At 45.6% G+C, this 18530-nt stretch overlaps 1 protein-coding gene across 2 annotated transcripts in view; it reads right to left on the bottom strand.

The window, feature by feature from the left end:
- The window catches only part of SIPA1L2 (signal induced proliferation associated 1 like 2), a 107967-nt gene that overhangs the window by 76468 nt on the left and 12969 nt on the right, over positions 1–18530 (bottom strand). For both annotated transcript variants that reach the window (XM_068548846.1, XM_068548847.1), the window contains exons 2-4: positions 11836–11969; positions 9645–9833; positions 1670–1844 (exon numbers count right to left, since the gene is read on the bottom strand). In XM_068548846.1, the coding sequence (XP_068404947.1) occupies positions 1670–1844; positions 9645–9833; positions 11836–11969 (498 nt within the window). The remainder of the gene's footprint in view (positions 1–1669; positions 1845–9644; positions 9834–11835; positions 11970–18530) is intronic.

Below are 18530 nucleotides of genomic sequence, written 5' to 3'. Positions count from 1 at the left end.
AAACATAATTCTTAGAAACCTTCTCTCTAAAGGCATGCCATGATTTCTTTGCATCTCACAGAAGGTCTTGCTCATAAAAATAAAAGACTCGCTGATTATTAGAATCAACACATCAAAATCTTGTTCCGATGTTATCATTTCCTTGCACTCAAGTACTCAGCGCTACCTCTGTAATGTATTAAAGACATCTCTTAGGTCATCAAAACTCAAAGCTGATGTCAATTCTATACATAGGAAAATATCTGCATTACCTCTGTTGTAGTTTTATAGAAAGTACAGCTCAGAAGCTCTTAAAAATGCTTCCCCAATCCACCCCACAGCAGAGGGACGGCAGGCATGCATAGCAATGAGTCCAGGTTGGCAGTGGTTCTCCTGGAAGGACATCCCCAAGGGTGGCACGCCAGAACCTCTAGGGGGTATGTGGCGGTCTGTGGGTAAGGGGAGTTTGCACAGGAAACAGAGGAGAAAATCAGAAAAGGTCTCACTGATCCTTCTTAAAAGATGTGGATATTTGCAATGGCTGTCGCAAATTATTTTCTAACCTTAACATTTCTGCGGCATGAGCAATACACATTCAGCCTAATAGTCAAACTCCAACCTTGGCATGCGTGGAGGACACACAGGGCCCGCATGTGAGCCAACACCGTGTCCAGGTCTTGCGATCTATCCTCTAAGGGTAACTTTCAAACACAGATCAAAACCCCAGCACTGATGACAGGCCATGCGCACTAAGAGTGGCACCGTCGGCGATCTAGGCAAGTATCTCTGATGGTCCCAAGGTGAGCGGGCCAGGGGGCCGCAGGGGCTCAGGTGGCCTCCATGCCAACCCTGGCTCGGCCACACGCTGACCCTCCCCCAGGGAAAAGTTCCCACCGGCCCCTCCTCTAGGGCTGGATGTCCTCCCAGGTGCTCCAAGTTCAGAATCTATATGCTCATCCTTCATTAAAAGAGCAAGCGATTAATCGCTTGACAATAAGCAGAATTTCCCCAGATACACAAAATTACTCTGCCTGGTATTTTTAGGTGTGCTGAGAGCAACTAAATAACAACACAAATACGCAGGTGAAATGCTTAGAGTTTATGAGGACCATAAGGAACACAATTGCCTACATGAAGAGACAAGACAAGTTCACACATCCTAGGAGGGCACCCACAGGTGCCCCGCTCGAGGGGACCTGACTAAGGTTCTCGGGAAGCAGGATGCGTCAAGCTGTTTCATCATTGCTTCAGCTCCCCAGGTAACGTCGTGAAAACGGAAACGAGCAAGATAAGGCCGTGAGCACGGCCTGAGTGGATGTGGGGATGTTTAGACTTTCAGAAATGAATGCGGGGCTCATCTTTGCTGCAGTGGAAAAGGGTGTAACGGACAGGTGAGGTGAAAAGAAAGAAGAACATATTAAAAGATTATTCACCAAACGCCGGCGAATCTCTGCTCCTGTTACATAGGAACAAGAATTGACCCTTTGAGCTTATGTGAGACGCAGAGCTCTTGAGAAATGTGCTCCCTCTGCACATCTGAGGAAATCTCAAACTCCATCCCAAATAAGCCGGCTCGGCCGCTGCAGGGGGTCAAGAAGGGGAGGGCTCGGGATCACTAGCTTAGATGTCTGCAGTGTGCCTACCTTTGGAGCATTAAATCTGTGCACACACAAGCAAGTCTGAAGCTTACTTTTATTGTCCAGCTGAGCTCGGTATTTACTAAATCCTTTCAGCCGCACCCTCTGGCCCAGCAGATCGAGGAATTCTTCAAAAGCTGGTCCGGCCGTCTCGTTGTTGTACATTTCCTCCTCGGTGCTCTGGCCGGCTCTGCAATACAGGATCCCGATCTTGTGCTGAAAGCTCAGCTGAAATGGGGCAGAAAGGGAATTATTCGGCAAAAAGTATCAGACAAGGACACCTGAAACTAACCAACACTGTAAATCAACTATATTCCAATACAAAATAAAAATCAAGTTAAAAAATAAAATGAAAACAGAAAGTATCAGACGAGCTAACTTCCAGTAAAACTAAGATGATAGGAGCTGAGAATTCCGTTCTCAGGAAAGCTTGTCAGGACAATTCCCATAAGCTAAGAAGCAAAAGAATAAGCAGCTGTCATTGTACACAACACTCCAAATACATAACAAACCCAGAAACCCGAAAATAACAGCTGGAGAAACGTCAGACACCCTAAGAAATATAATGAATGGCCTTGCCCGTGTGGGAGCTGCCAGGTTTCCAACATGGAGAGCCAGGTTCAAGCATTTATTTAAAAATACAACTGTGGAAATATTTAATCTATACCCTCTATATAGTCATGAGCATTATCTTCCAAGTTAGAAAGAAAAAACGGCTGCACACTTTAAAAAGTTTTCCCTCTCTGGTTCCTAATGCTTTCTTGTTGTCGTTATTTGAACACTCATGGAAATATGAAAGACTGTAATTAAAAAAAAAAATCAAATTCAGGTCTGGTAAGGAAACTGTGATATATGTATAGTGATAGAATAATGTTTTGTTTCCATAGAAGTAACTCTGACTGAACAATTACCGTCATTTCTACATTTTTGACTGTCTTGAAAACATCTGCTAAATATACAATAGGCCATAAAGAATTTTAGTAGCAATTGAAGATTTCCTGCTGTAGCTGTATCTCCATGTCCATCCCGTATCATGCTGGAAGCTACCACACTGCTTTCTCCCAAGGCCGGGGAGAAACTGGATCCACCTTTACAGCTTTCTTGTTTTCCCTAAAGAGGAACTCCTTGTCACTCAGGCAATCAGGGCACTTCATCTTACTAGCCGCAATCTGAGCCTCCAAACGCTGACGGATTATCAGCCCTCTCTGATTCCCTAAAGGCATCCATCCGTAACACTGTTCACTTCTATTATCAAGCTGTAAAACAGAGCCTTTAATCAAAACTCAGGGCTGACTAGATCAGTAAAATAAGGTAAAATGGTACTCATTTCCCTTGAGTGGCAAAGTGATTACAGCCATCTCATCCGGGTGACCTATGACAATGTACAATCCGAGAAAGGTAGGGATCCGCCTGCTTGGGGCATCTCAGCAGAGATGCTAGGGGAAGCTCAGAGCTGGGTGGGCAGCCGACCGCCAGTACATTTTACACACGCTCCACCTTCTGGGTGCTACGCGGGAGGGGAGGAACCAAACGAGACATCAATCACCTGTTCGTAATCGGACCGGATAAGCTACCTCCAGGGATGGCTCCCATGGTGAGGGGTTTGGGGGGGGCGGGTGGAGAGCACACAGGCCCCAATCACACAGTGAAGACAAGGATCCAGGCCCGGAATGTGGGGCTATGAGATGCTGGGCGTAAGCTATTAGTGCTATGAGTTGTGTTGTTCAAGTCCTTTAGCAGCGTCAAGGCAGAAAAAACATTTCTATTTGTCCAGGGATTGAGGAATAAATGTTTCTGATCAACTCAACTATCCAAATAAATGAGACACCACATTTACTGCAAACAGACCATCATCCTCCAAAAAAAAGTATAATACAAATGTCTCATATTATTTCACTAATTATTTCAGAACACTAATTGTTCTGAGTGACCCAGAAGACACTCCAGGATCTTAAAGTACTTTAGGCAACACCTGGGATTGGCAACTGTCACCACAGATGTGGATGACCTTGGTGACTGTCAGAACTGGATAAATCCTCTAACGGGACCTCTACGAGACTGCTGTACCTCCTCGACACCGTGAATGGTGTGACCTCCCTTCTCCCCAGTTGTCCGGCCCTGGCCTCATGGAGAGTCCCCCAGAGATCCTGTGGAGAGATTAGCAGGTACAGGTACCCAGGGCCCCAGGGCCCCCCGCCCACACATCCTCCGCACCCAGCAGGGGCGGCCATACCACCACCCGCATCCCGGGGCTGCCGCTCTGTCTGTCCCCCTGCCTGCCGCTCCCCTAGAGCCCTGCCACCTCTTCTGGTGCCATCTCTCCTGGTGCCACCTCACGCCACGCCCCTGCCACACCTGCAGCTTGTCCCAGGCAGCCCCGCCATCCCCAGCAGGAAACCCTTCCTCTGCCTCTTTGTGCAGCAGGCCCGGAGCAAAGCTGTCTGGGGCCCCAGGGTTGGGACCGGGGCGGCCCCGTGCGGGTGAAGCAGAGCCCCCCCTGGACCAGCACAGTTTCTCTCTGATTCCTGACTCTTGTGGACTCGATGCTCCCTGTGGACTCAGGCACAGGCCAAATACCTGGAGAACTGAACCCCCCGGAGCTTCCTTGCTGAGCGCGGTGCCATGCACTCACACCCCTTTCCTTCCAGCCATCGCACAGACCAGCCTGTGTCTACATCCCAATGGGGAACAGGACTTGCTTTCTACCCAAACAGCCCTGGGCCCATGGGAATCGGGGGATGAGGCTAAATTAGACTTCAAAGCCCCCAGGTGTCTTGCCCCAGCTCCTAGAGCTCTGCTCCCGTGACTGAGAATAAACCACTGGGGCCTGTTTACTACAAGGCCTGTGATTCCACTAAAACAGTAAGAGGATGAGACACGGTGTGAAGGAAGAGACCTCTCTCACTCGAATCTCTTATAAACCTCATGAAATCAATGGAAATACAACACCAAGGGTGACCCCCTCCTGCCCGTGGTTCATCAGAAAGCTGGCACACCTCTTCAGCCCGATCGCGGTACCAAGGGGAGGACAGACCCCGGGTCCCCACGAATGAAAACCCCCAATTCTCTCAGAACAAGGCTTTGTTTCTAAACACTCAGGCTGAGCCTAACCACGCCCCCATCCCACTGACCTTCCTTTAACTGTTCTGATGCGAATCACAGCCAGTCCCGCTGTCCTGGGGTGAACGAGGCTGGCACCTGGGCGTCACCACGGTCAAAAACTAAAAACACCCACTTGTCAAAACTCTAGACTGCTCCCGTGCTCAGAGCTGGACACACAGACCCTGCACGGACAGGCAGACGATCCCTTGCCTCCTGGGACTGGATAAAAGCTGAGTGCTCTGTCCCAAGGCCAGAAGCCCCGTCACTATTGACAAGAAAATTTAAATTTAAAGGGAGGTGACAAAAAACAGAGCCTCGGAATGGCCTTGAAAATAAATTCAAGGGTGCAGGAAAGCCCTTCCACCGCATCCTCCCAACTCAACGACCTGTTCTAAGCGGGTAGTCTCATGTATTTAGACCCGCTTGACTTCGTGTCAAGTAAACCTGGTATGTGAGTGAACATATATCTGGGTGAGGAGACAAGAGCAGAAGGGGTAATTGGCTTGTGAACAAATTAATCCAAAGATGCCCTAATATTCTAAGCTAGTGAGCTGTCATAATTTACCTGAATTAATTTTTTAAGAAGTCAACCTAGGGGGTAAAGATAAATTAGGAGTTTGGGATTAACAGATACACACTACTATATATATAAAATAAACACAGGGGACTATATTCAATATACTGTAATAACCTATAATGGAAAAGAATCTGAAAAGGAATACATATATATGTATAACTGAATCACTTTACTGTACACCTGCAACTGACCCATTGTAGATCAACTACACTTCAATTAAAAAAAAAAAGTCAACCTATATAATCTTAGGAATTCACCTGTTATACAAACTAGGATAGTCTTTTAAAAAAGGAAAAATGGAATCTTAGAGGTTGGGAGGTGAATTTATGTAGATAAAGTAGCAAAACTTTCAAAGTCCTGATTGATAATTACTTCCCTTATAATTCTCCATGGCATGGAGTCTTCCTGCTCAAAACATCTTACCAAATGTAAAGAACGGAATGAATGACCTGATACCCACTATATCTCCCATTGATACAACATGTCTTGTGCAGAGCAGATAAACACAGTGGCTGTCAAACCAGGAATGGATTCCAAACTCCAAGAAAGCAGAAAACGACAATATGTCCTTTACAGTATTTTTTCAAGATTAAAACCCCTTAAGACCAGTAACATAAAACTGGCCCATCCCCTCCTTGGGCAGATTTTCTATCAGGAAAGTAGATAAAGACAGCACTACCCAGAAGAGACTCAAAACACCCCAACAGTTTAGGGCAACTTTTAAGGATCCTTTAGAAACCAGGATGTTAGAAAAGCTGTCTAATATCTTTCAGAGATGAGCATAAATAGTAGCTCTTGCTGACGTAATATGGAAATTAGATACCACTAAGAGTTGTGGGACGTTAAAATGTCGTATTGTACACCATTATGAAAGTATACCAGAGTCAAATAAATATAATCTCGAAAGAAAAAAACACATGAATACAGCTAGAGCTCTAAAATGCACTGATGTGCTTAAAAGAAGCACCCAGTTCTCAAAATTAATTCATCAGATTGTAAATAGGTGTTCATTCAAAGTACCTGAAGGCCTAGTTTAAGAAAAATTCCCTGGCAGAGTCATTTTTATAACCTTCAGTGCTTCCCACCGGCGTAGCTCCTGGACCTATTCTGCCGGACAGGCATCCCAAGAAGTGCCTGCTTCATTCTGTGAGGAGACAGTCACCTGTGGCTGTTGTAACGTCTCTCAGGGCTTGGGCGTCAGGATCCAGGCTGGGGAACACGGGGCCACCTGTGGACTCCTCCACAGCAGCCTGGGGGACCAAGCACCCCATCCGCCAGACACCTGCTACCCAGCAGGTAAGGGACATGTAATCAAGGGAGAAGCAACACACACCAGAAACATAAAGAGATGAAGACCACGGGGGTCGGCACAGCTCTTTCAGACTCTTCCATGACGCGGAAGTGAATGTGTAACGGAGCAGGACCCTATGGGGCCTTCCCAGGACAGACCCCTCCCCCATATCCTCTGCTGTAGCTCCTCTCTGAAGTACCTAGATAATAGACCAGATAATAGTATCTGACGCCTATTTCCTGAGTTGTTTTTCAGATGCTAAAACCACCCCCAAATGGAAGAAATTACTTGATGATCATGAGTACGTAGCCCCCAGACCTGCTGGTGCCTAAGGACTGACCACCATCAGCCAATCAGAGAACTGTGCACGAGCTGATCACAGACCCTGGGGTTCCCCTCCCTCACCTGGCCTTTAAAATTGCTCTGCTGATCAAAACTACAATGAAGTATCACCTCACACTGGTCAGAATGGCCATCGTCAAAAAACCTACAAACAATAAATGCTGGAGAGGGTGTGGAGAAAAGGGAACACTCCTGCACTGTTGGTGGGAATGTAAATTGATACAGCCACTATGGAGAACAGTATGGAGGTTCCTTAACAAACTAAAATAGAACTACCATATGACCCAGCAATCCCACTACTGGGTATATACCCTGAGAAAACTATAATTCAAAAAGAGACATGTACCACAATGTTCATTGCAGCACTATGTACAGTAGCCAGGTCATGGAAGCAACCTAAGTGTCCACCGACAGATGAATGGATAAAGAAAATGTGGCACATATATACAAGGAATATTACTCAGCCATAAAAAGAAATGAAATTGAGTTATTTGTAGTGAGGTGGATGGACCTAGAGTCTTTCATACAGAGTGAAGTCAGTCAGAAAGAGAAAAACAAACATCGTATGCTAACACATATATATGGAATCTAGAAAAAAATGGTTCTGAAGAACCTAGGGGCAGGACAGGAATAAAGACGCAGATGTAGAGAATGGACTTGAGGACACGGCGAGGGGGAAGGGTAAGCTGGGACTAAGTGAGAGAGTGGCATGGACTTACATTTACTACCAAATGTAAAATAGATAGCTAGTGGGAAGCAGCCGCATAACACAGGGAGATCAGCTCAGTGCTTTGCGACCACCTAGAGGGGTGGGATAGGGAGGGTGGGAGGGAGACACAAGAGGGAGGGGATATGGGGATATATGTATACGTATAGCTGATTCACTTTGTTATACAGCAGAAACTAACATACCATTGTAAAGCAATTATACTCCAATAAAGATGTTAAAAAAGAAAAAAAAAAAAATGCTCTGCTGAAACCCTTCGGGGAGTTTGGGGTTTTTGAGCACAAGCCACCCATTCTCCCTGTACTGGCGATTTTACAATAAACGCTGCACTTTCCTTCACCCAAACCCGGTGTCAGGAGATTGACTTTACTGCGCCTACGTGCAGGTGAGTGGACCCAGGTTCGGTTCGGTGACAAATGCTGTCCTTCCCGCCAAGCCCTCCTGAACTCTGAGTCCCTGGACCAGCAGCGACACACCCCCTCTGTCCCTCCATGACAACAGGATTTCCTCAACTGCCTCATGACCATTCTAAAAGCACTTTACCAGTGATGACCATGATGAACTCTTCTGTGGGATTTTAGAAGTCAGTTGCTCAGGGTTCAAGTTTTGGTTTGGTTTAGTTGTTGTCTTTAATATATCAGCCTTCACTCTTGAGAAAGACAGACTGCAGGATTCGCCACTCTGAATTCCACAGTGCCTGCTTCCTCTGGCCGAGAATGCAGTGTGAATTTGCTAGTGCAATTACAACTTCATCTCTTTTAGAATTCCAGCCATCTGAGTATCAAATACTCCACCAATATATCACAGGGAGTGGGTTACTGGGTCCACCAAGAAATCCCGCATACTCCCTCCAAAACATGAGAAAGAATTGTCCTTGGAAAATTCTGGAAAGGCATCATAATTGTCTTTTTCTTTCTGCAAAGCATGTATTTAAAAACAAATCCACTCATTTAAAATAAATTGCATACCCTTGGGCACCGACCACTCAGGTTCGCCTCCAAATTATCTTGCATCTGAAGTTAAAAGGCTCCTTTCCATCTTCTGGGCCACCACCTAAATCCTGTCCATCATTAATTCTCTCCCGGATGCGATTAATGATCACATAATTGAGCTCCAGGCCATCATCAGTCTCTACCTTCACCAGGCTGTCCAGTTCCCTTCTACCAGAATAATCGTCCTAAATTACGGCTACGAGCATGTCATATCCTACCGGCAAACCTTCAATGTTCCCTACCACCTCCTCGATCAGTGCTAACTCCTTAGCCCAGCATTCACTTCAGCCTCAACATACTTTGTAATTGTTGTTGTTTTAACTCCTAACCTCCCTGCGTGTGCCCTTCTCTTGTAAAGAAACTGGCCATAGTTTCTAAAAGAGCCAAATGCTCGTATCTCCCTGTTGGAATTCTACTCAAGTCTAAAGGCCCAGTTACAACACCACCTCCTTCAGATGTTACTTTCTCTTTTCCCAGAGCACACACTGCATTTCTATGTCTCCATAACCCATGACCACACTAACGGCCGTGGTGTTCTTCGTCTTAACGGCCCCAAGGGTAGTGACCAAGTCTTAGCTTCAAGCCTCCTGATACGTGCTGTTCACTGCCATCTGTTAGCATGACACTTTGCACAGAGCAGACAAGAATAAATGTTAGTTCAGGGAAAGGCCCAACGTGAGTTCTTTACACCCTGGGAAAAAACACCAGCAGTCTCTAATAATCATGAATCAGATCTGCTCCTGCCGGCTGGGACATACCGAAACCCTGGTAAAAACAATGCAAGTCACAACTCAGCAGGAGGTGCATTGCACTTATTATTAAAGGCATCATGTTACTTAACTAGTATAGAGGCATATTCAGGAAAAACTGGAGAGAAAATGCTTTAAGGCATTAAAAATAAATGATCCCCAAAGGCAGATGGAGGGGGAAACTCCAAAACATTCAGAAACGTGGACACAAAGTCCCGCACACTTACAGTCTCCCACGTGATACACACCCCTTGCTCATCCAGCTTGAGCAGCTGCTCCGAGACCTTGGGTGAGCTCGAGGCCTGCCTCAGGCACTGGATGCTCAGCTCTGGAATGACGTATTCCAGGACTTCTTTGAGAGGGAGTCCGCGTGCAGTCCCATGCCTGGCAGTAGAGGGTATGGCATCTTCCAGAATCGCTCCTCTCAGGGTTGTCAGCTGCAGGGGCAAAATACAACATTCCGGTTAACGCTTATTCCTGGTTGCCTCTTTAAAGCATAACTTTTTAGTTGCCTTAAAAAAGGAGGAAGAGGGCTTCCCTGGTGGCGCAGTGGTTAAGAATCCGCCTGCCAGTGCAGGAGACACGGGTTCGAGCCCTGGCCCGGGAAGATCCCACATGCCGCGGAGCAACTAAGCCCGTGCATCACAACTACTGAGCCTGCGCTCTAGAGCTTTCGAGCCACAGCTACTGAAGCCCACATGCCTAGAGCCTGTGTTCCGCAACAACAGAAGCCACCGCAGTGAGAACCCGTGCACAGCAACGAAGACCCAACGCAGCCATAAATAAATAAATAAATAAATAAATTTATTAAAAAAAAAAAAAAAAGAGGAAGAAAGCTAAGGCTCTTTCCAGAGTGGGTCAAAAGAGGCTCAAAGTTCTCGATCTGAAGAAGGAAATTCAACACTCAACAGTCAGTCTTTAAACAACTGAAGGACTCAGGGGTCAGGCAGGAGCCAGGCGGGGCTGATATAACCAGACGTGCGTGAAGCGCGAGAAGGAGTGAGACAAAGCCCCGCCGGGGGACGTGAAGTCACTCCCACCACGAGAGGGGCGCCCAGGAGGAGCCGGGGGTCCTAGGGCCGGGCTAGCCGCAACTACCTCCTCCATCCTTCCGTTCTCTTTTTCCCATTTTTCTCTACATCATCTTCTCTTCTTCCACTTTTCCTATTTCACTTTCCATCACTGGCAATTCCCGAGGCTGAGTGGGGCGATCCCGTGACCCCCGGGGGCAGGTGACCCAGGGCTGGGAAGACCACCACCGGACTCTGCCTCCTGATCTGTGATATGTCCTCAAACACGTGGTGAAAGCCTGGAGCCACTATTCTGACACATGTCATCTAAGCCCAGGTCAAATACGCGGAGAGAGGAGGCCCCGCACGGCCGGCCGAAGGCCTGGTTCTAACCCCACCCCTCCAACTCTTGTTACAAAGCAGCCGCAGTGACGGTGGTAACGACGGCGCCTAGCGTTTGCACAGTGTTCCGGGGCATCGCTGTGCAACAGGACTCTCTGCGGTGACGAGACCGCCCGCCATCTGCACTGGCTGATACGGGAGCCACCAGCCCCGAGTGGCTGCTGAGGCCTGACCTGTGACAGGTGTGACCGCAGAGCCACATTTCTTATTTTATTCAATTATCTTAAATTTAAACAGTCACACGTGGTCAGTGGCTACTGAACGGGACGCTGCAGGTCCGTAACTTACAATATGTCCCCTCCAGAGAGGGCTTCCTTTCCTCTTTACGGCACAGAGCCCCGTTCACAGGAGCACCAACGCACAGGCAGTGGGCACCAAAGTGCCAGGCTTGGGCAGGGCCGGCGAGGGGCTCTCTGTACTCTGATCCCGAAGGAATCACATTCTGGACTGTGTGGCCGACACATTCCCATCTAATGACAATGGTCAAGAGGACAAGACCTGAAGTGCAGGCCAGATCTAGTTCTTCATATAAATCAACATCCCCGCCTACACGGCTCCACGCATCGGCCATATGGTGTATAACAGTCGCACTTTGCACTCAAAGCAAGACCAGCGGGGAAGTAGCCTGGGTGCTGGTGGGATGAAGTACGGGTCCACGGAGGTGCTGGACCTACAGACACGCTAAGCCAACACCCACCCCACGGGCGGCCTCCTGGTTTTTCGCATGCGACGCTAAAGTCGTCCTTCAATTCTGACATGAAATCATATAGTTCAAGTCTGTCCTCTGCTTCAGGCCCGAAAACCTTGCATTTTGATCATTTCATCCTTTCTGTCATGTAAGATGGCGGTCAAATCACTGCCACTGAACATCCGTCACAGGTCTTCAAATTTCCTACTTTGAACAAAACGGTAGAAGCCCTTCCGGTCCCCTGAACTGCTGTGATCGGCACTGACAATGAAAGCGACACCTTAACCAAGCAGCGACCCCAAGGCCCAGCCCAGGACAGACACCCTGAGCGCCCAGTACCTCGCTCGTCCTGAAAGCCACCCGGTAGTTGAACTGGGACCCTTCTTTCTCCTTGGCGTCTTCCACCTTCTCCCTCCGGATGCTGACTGCCACAGGGCCGAGGTTCTCATCGATTCCGAAGTAGTTCTGGTGCTCTGCAATGCAAGAGAGCAGTGGCATGAGACGAAGGCAACCAAGAACAGAGTGGGCATCTTTCAGCTTGTGTACCGAATCCTTGAAGACGTACCAGTGGCTCTGGTGCAGGATTCCCCCAGATGTGATCCACTTTTTTTGCCTCCAAATCAGATGCACTTTTAACCTGTCATTTTCTACTACTTCGTCCTCCCATTCTGCTTCTCGCTAGTTCATAAGCCGCGCAGGAGCCCCAAAGTTGAGTTTGGCATCACTGAAAAGAGTTTTGCCATCTTAGAAACTGTTAAAAAAAGGAACCTGGCTACTTGAAGAACCGAGACTGAACAGTTTTCCTCCAGCTGGGAAGGTCACCTCCTCTGACTGATTAAAGGCAGCGGAGGTGAGCTAATCAGCCACTCAAGACGAGCCGGATTCATCTCGGAGAACAGGGGGGTGGCAAAGACCACCCTGTCACGATGATGTCATGAAAGCACCTAAGAGTCTAAAGCAAAATGGATCAGCCGACAAAAAATGGATAAAAGGTCATTAAGCTGCTGAGTCCAAATTATTTCTCCTAAAATACTACAACTTAGTTTACTATGTTATCAGCTAATCATTTCTTTCACATAAAGTCAGGGTCCCATAGAGATCTAAATGCACACAATCTCACTGGAGGAATGCACTCTGAGGCCCTCCTGCCCACCTAGCACAGGGACCCCCGAGGACATTCTTCCTAAGAGATGGTCATTAGGCTCTCATTTATACGCTCAACAATTGTGCGCCAGGCACTGTCTCAGGAGTGGGGTAATAATCCAGAAAAACTCCCCACTCACGAAGCATGTACTCTAGTCTGAACGCTGCCGGTGACAGCAAGCTCACTGCTTTGTGAGAATCCCTTCTGGACACGTGAGTGAGCTCTGCTAAAAGAAGTAAAAATGCTTCACTGCAACCAGACTTTTTAAGTGTTGTCTTCTGTAAGGACCCAAACTTAACACTCAGATGTGGTCCGACCCATACAAAACAGAGGGTGTAATCACCCAAATGTTTATTCATGCTGCTTCTGGATTTTAGCAACCCTTCACACCAGTAATCCGTGCAGAGCAAGTGGTCCATGCAAAGCCCCAGGTGTTATTCACTTATTTCCTATTTAACTGCTGCCTGGTCCGTTCTCCAAGACGTACACTTATAAAATTGATTTTTTTCACCCCACATGCAAAACTGCTTCTATCCCTTTTCTATGTCACCTTAGTGGTTCTGGCCAATCTTTCTGACTTCCAGTTTTCACTTAAAAAGAAACATACTATATCAAACGTTTGTAAGCTTGAAAAAAGCCATAGGTATTCCAAAGGCTTTGGGTTATGCTAACATTTTTTGCCACAGTAATTTCTGAAGGAATAGAGAATGTTATTCAGAAAGTAGAAAACAGGTTAAGTTCAACAAAGAAAAACGGCACCTGTATCACTCAAGGAAAATATTACCTAAAGCCGCTAATGAATACTGGCTACATCTTAAAAGGCAGATCATTTATGTTTTACTTCTTGCAGCCAAATGAGATAAATACTGACATAATTTCCCTTTTAAGCCAGGCAGGGCTAGAAAAGCAAGTCGACTATTTTTGGGACTAAAAGGTGAATTGCTGACTTAGTCCTAGACTTATACAATAGGAAACGAGCCTTTGGTTTTTCATGGGTAACTCTGATAACAGTCTGGTTAACTATTACAAACCTGCAGGGCTCCAGTGAAATTAAACATACATTGAAAAAAAAGAGTTATTTACCCTGAGGAGTTATTTATCATCAGCTTGATACATTAAGAACCCACTTCAAGAAGTTCCCGGAGAAGTGAGAGAGTGGCATGGACATATATACACTACCAAATGTAAAACAGATAGCTAGTGAGAAGCAGCTGCATAGCACAGGGAGATCTGCTCGGTGCTTTGTGACCACCTAGAGGGGTGGGATAGGGAGAGTGGGAGGGAGAGAGATGCAAGAGGGAAGAGATATGGGGATATATGTATATGTATAGCTGATTCACTTTGTTATACAGCAGAAACTAACACACCATTGTAAAGCAATTATACTCCAATAAAGATGTAAAAAAAAAAAAAAAAAGTGACCGGCAAAAATGCTCAAATCGGTTCCTTGTTGGGCATCTGATGAAACCCGTGACATAAACCAAAAGAGCTTCAAATTATTTTAGGGAGAAAGAGTGAACAAACAAACAAAACCCCTTTTCAGGATAAAATTGAGAGCCCAGATTAAGTGCATCCAATTATTAATTCTAATACGTGACAACTAAAAATCCTAAAGTGTGTGTGTGCTGTCTCACACTCAGCAGGTGCTCTAGGGACAGATGACAGAGCAGTGACGGCAGGGGCAGGGGCTGTCTACAGGGGTGCACGGGGGAGTTTTCCGGGGTGATGGAGCTACCCCACATCTTGATTGTGGTAGTGGTTACATAACACACTCATTTGTCGAAACTCTGAGAACTGTACACCTTTTAAAAGGGGTGAGTTTCACTGCATATGTGAAGTATATTTTTTTTAAACTGGGGAGGAAACAGAAGGTCAGTGAGAGGAAGAGCTGGCAGTCCTCGGAAGTGGGTGGGTCTCCGGCACACATACGAGTCATGACCATTTCACTCACCCCAGCAGTTTCACCCCACTGCCTCCAGGGAGGAGAATTACTATTCCTCAAGCAATCACCCTCTCTCTTCCCATTTTCTCAACTACTAGGTGTGTCCTCAACCATCGCTCACTTTCTTCCACACTAGCGCCCTGCTAAGGACTCCACGGCGTCTGCTGGCAAAGCCAGCACCCACCTTCCAGTCTCTGCCCTAGAGGTCCGCCATGATTGCACCACTGGCCACCCACTCTGGGCTGGGACCCTCTACTTCCTAGACCGCTGGGACGACCCCATTCAGAATGAGGCATCTCCCAGCTCTTTGCTTCTGGGTTTCTTCTGTCGTTCCTCCCCGGCGTCTTCTCAGCCAGGCTGTCCTCTCTGATTCTGCCTCTGTCTTCATGCTTACCTGTTTGAAAGCCTATCCTTCGGTCTCCCCTTCCATCCATCAAACCATCTTCTCCTTTAAAGTCCTCAATGCTCTCATCCAATCTCTGTCTAGGCTCTTCTCTCATAAATCTCCTCACTCACACGCCTTTGCCCCCTCTGCCTGTCACCTCTCCCACTTTTCTTCACTTGACGTTCCTATTCATCGTTCCAGACTCAATGCAAACATCATGTCCAGCGGGAATATTCACCGCCTCTCCAGATGAGGCTAAGTCCTTCAAAATTTTTTTTTTAAAGTATAGTTGATTTACAATATATTAGTTTCAGGTATACAGCATAGTGATTCAGTATTCTTACAGATTTCACTCCATTAAAAGTTATTACAAGATAATGGCTATAATTTCCTGTGCTGTACAATATATCCTTGTTGCTTATCTATTTCATACAAAATAATTTGTATCTCTTAATCCCCTACTCTGACCCTCCCTGCTTTCCTCTCCCCACTGGTTACCAGTAGTTTGTTTTCTATGGCAGTGAGTCTGGTTTTTTTCTTTTATTTTTTAGATTCCATATATATCATACAGTATTTGTCTTTCTCTGTCTGACCTATTTCATTAAGCATAACATTCTCTAGGTACAAACACATTGCTGCAAATGGCAGAATTTCATCCATTTTTATGGCTGAATAATATTCCATTATATATATGTACCAATTCTTTATCCTTTCGTCTGCTTCCATGTCTGGGCTATTGTAAATAGTGCTGTTATGAACACTGGGGTGTGGGTATCTTTTCTAATTAGTGTTTTTGTTTTTTCTGGATATACAGCCAGGAGTGGAATTGCTGGATGATATGGTGGTTCTATTTTTTGTTTTTTTAGGAACCTCCATACTGTTCTCCATAGTAGCTGCACCAATTTACATTCCCACCAACAGTGTAGGAGGGCTCCTTTTTATCCACATCCTCGCCAACGTGTGTTATTTGTGGACTTTTAGGTGATGGCCATTCTGACTGGTGTGAGGTGATCTATCATTGTTGTTTTGATTTCTATTTCTCTAATAATTAGTGATGTTGAGCATTTTTTTCATGTGCTGGTTAGCCATCTGTGTATCTTCTTTGGAAAAATGTCTATTCAGGTCTTCTGCCCATTTTTTAATTGGGTTGTTTGGTTTGTAATATTGAGTTGGATAAGCTGTTTATATGTTTTCATTATTAACCCCTCATCAGTCATATCATTTGCAGATATTTTATCCCATTCGGTAGAACGTCTTTTTGTTTTGTCGATGGTTTCCTTTGCTGTGCAAAAGCTTTTAAGTTTAATTAGGTTCCACTTGATTATATTTGCTTTTATTTCTTTTGCCTCAGGAGACAGATCCAAAAACAATATTTCTATGACTTACATCAAAGAGTGTTCTGCCTATGTTCTCTTCAATGAATTTTATGGTCTACAGGATTTAGGTCTTTAATCCATTTTGACATTATTTTTGCATATAGTGTGAGGAAATGTTCTAATCTCACTCTTCTACATGTAGCTGTCCAGTTTTCCAAGCACCACTTATTGAAGAGACTGTCTATTCTCCACTGTACATTGCCTCCTTTGTCATAAATTAACTGACCATAAATGTGCGGGTTTACTTCTCAGCTCTTTATTCTGTCCCATTGATCTATATGTCTGTTTTCATGTCAGTACCATGCTGTTTTGATTACTGTAACTTTGTAGCACAGTCTGAAGTCTGAGAGGGTGATACCTCCAGGTTTGTTCTTTATTCTCAAGACTGTTTTGATAATTTTGGTTTTTTTGTGGATCCACAGGAATTTTAAGATTATTTGTTCTAGTTCTATGAAAAACATCATGGGTATTCTGATAAGGACTGCATTTGATCTGTAGATTGCTTTGAGTAGTATGACCATTTTAACAATATTCTTCCAATCCAAGAGCACGGGATATCTTTCCATTTCTTTATATCATCTTCAATGTCCTTCATCAGTGTTTTATAATTTTCAGAGTATAGGTCTTTCACCTCCTGTTTATTCCTAAATGTTTTATTCTTTTAGACGCAATTTTAAACAGGACTGTTATTTTTTAGTCTCTCTTTATGGTAGTTCATTATTAGTCTATGAAAAAGCAACTGATTTCTGTATATTAATCTTGTATCCTGAAACTTTGCTGATTTCATTTATTAATTCTAAGATGTTTTGGTGGGTGTGGGGTGGCCACGGCCACTGTGGGCGTTTACTCAAAAGCAGTATCTCGGAAGCATCCCAGATCTCTGAAGATGGTTGCTCCACCACAGCTCACCCCACCAGCCCTTCTTCAAAGGTACCTGCTCTGTGGTGTGGGCTGGCTAGCTTCTGATGGCCTGTCCCCGCCTCACACCGCCCTCCAACGCTGGCTGGGGCTGGCGCCCTCTAATCTGCAGAACCATCCCGTTCCTCTATCAGCTTTGGCATTTCTTTGGCTTCTTCCTAGTTTCTGCTCCTTTGTGGCTTTATGCCCTTTTTGTATTCCTTCACTATCATTTTCTTGTGGTGTATGAAAGGGGGAGAGATAACATGTGTGTTGAAATTGCCACGTATAACTAGCAGTCCTAAACTCATTTACTCCTAAATATCTGTAATTCGAATGAGCCTGATAATGGGTTTCTGAATCTGAGCTTTCCTACTTATCACCTCCTTAACCTTGGGTTAGTTACATAACCTTTCTTATCCTCAGCATCCCCACCTCACCCACCCCTAAGATATATATATAATACATTTAGCATCATTAATCTGAGACAGACGTTATAGTTGAAGGCAGGCATGTTAATGACAACAACAACAAAAAAAACTCAATGAAAGACAAAAAGGGAGTGAACATCAAATAAACAGCATCATGGGGCATTTTGATTTTAAGCCCAACAGTCTGATAGTTCAAGACTCATACTACAGGAGATTCATACTTTTCATCTCAAAAGCTGATCTGTAATCAGAGGTTACATCGCATTCAGGGTAGTCTTCTAAAGAAAGTAGTGGCATATATAATATTTTACTGAATAATTTCTACCAGTAACTAATTTCTTTTTAAATGAGGGGAACCCAAAATATGTATATTACCCTATCCACCAAAGATGGCAGGCAAATTAGTGAGCAAAACAATTTCCTTAGTGTCTACCTCTCCAGGCCATGACCTACACTTGTTTTTGATTTTCCTCTCTCTCACACAGACACACACTTTCTGAACACAAGTAGAGAAGACATTTCTGCTACGTACAAACCATCACACCGTTGGACTTGCCAGTTCTAAGGCCCCGTAGCTATTTTCTAAGGGATCGCTCCGTGCTTTCAGTCTCACCGAGAAGTACAGCAGGTTACCTGGACGTGTTTCTAAAGAAACCACAGTCTTCGGCTGCGCACTGTAACATTCTGTCTAGCTTTCATACGGGGCGTTCCGCACACGGTGGAGATGAGAGCAGGGAAGGCGCTCCCTGTGGTCTCCAGGAGGGAGCCAAGGGGACCCTCTCAAATGACACCTGGTCCCCTTCAGGACAGCTCAGGCTGTTCATCTGCATCACAAGAGCCTTCCCCTCTGTGGGCACAG

The sequence above is a fragment of the Eschrichtius robustus genome, chromosome 7 (genome assembly GCF_028021215.1).
Source record: "Eschrichtius robustus isolate mEscRob2 chromosome 7, mEscRob2.pri, whole genome shotgun sequence".
NCBI classification, from domain to species: Eukaryota; Metazoa; Chordata; class Mammalia; order Artiodactyla; family Eschrichtiidae; genus Eschrichtius; species Eschrichtius robustus.
This window is presented reverse-complemented; position numbering and strand designations above follow the sequence as displayed.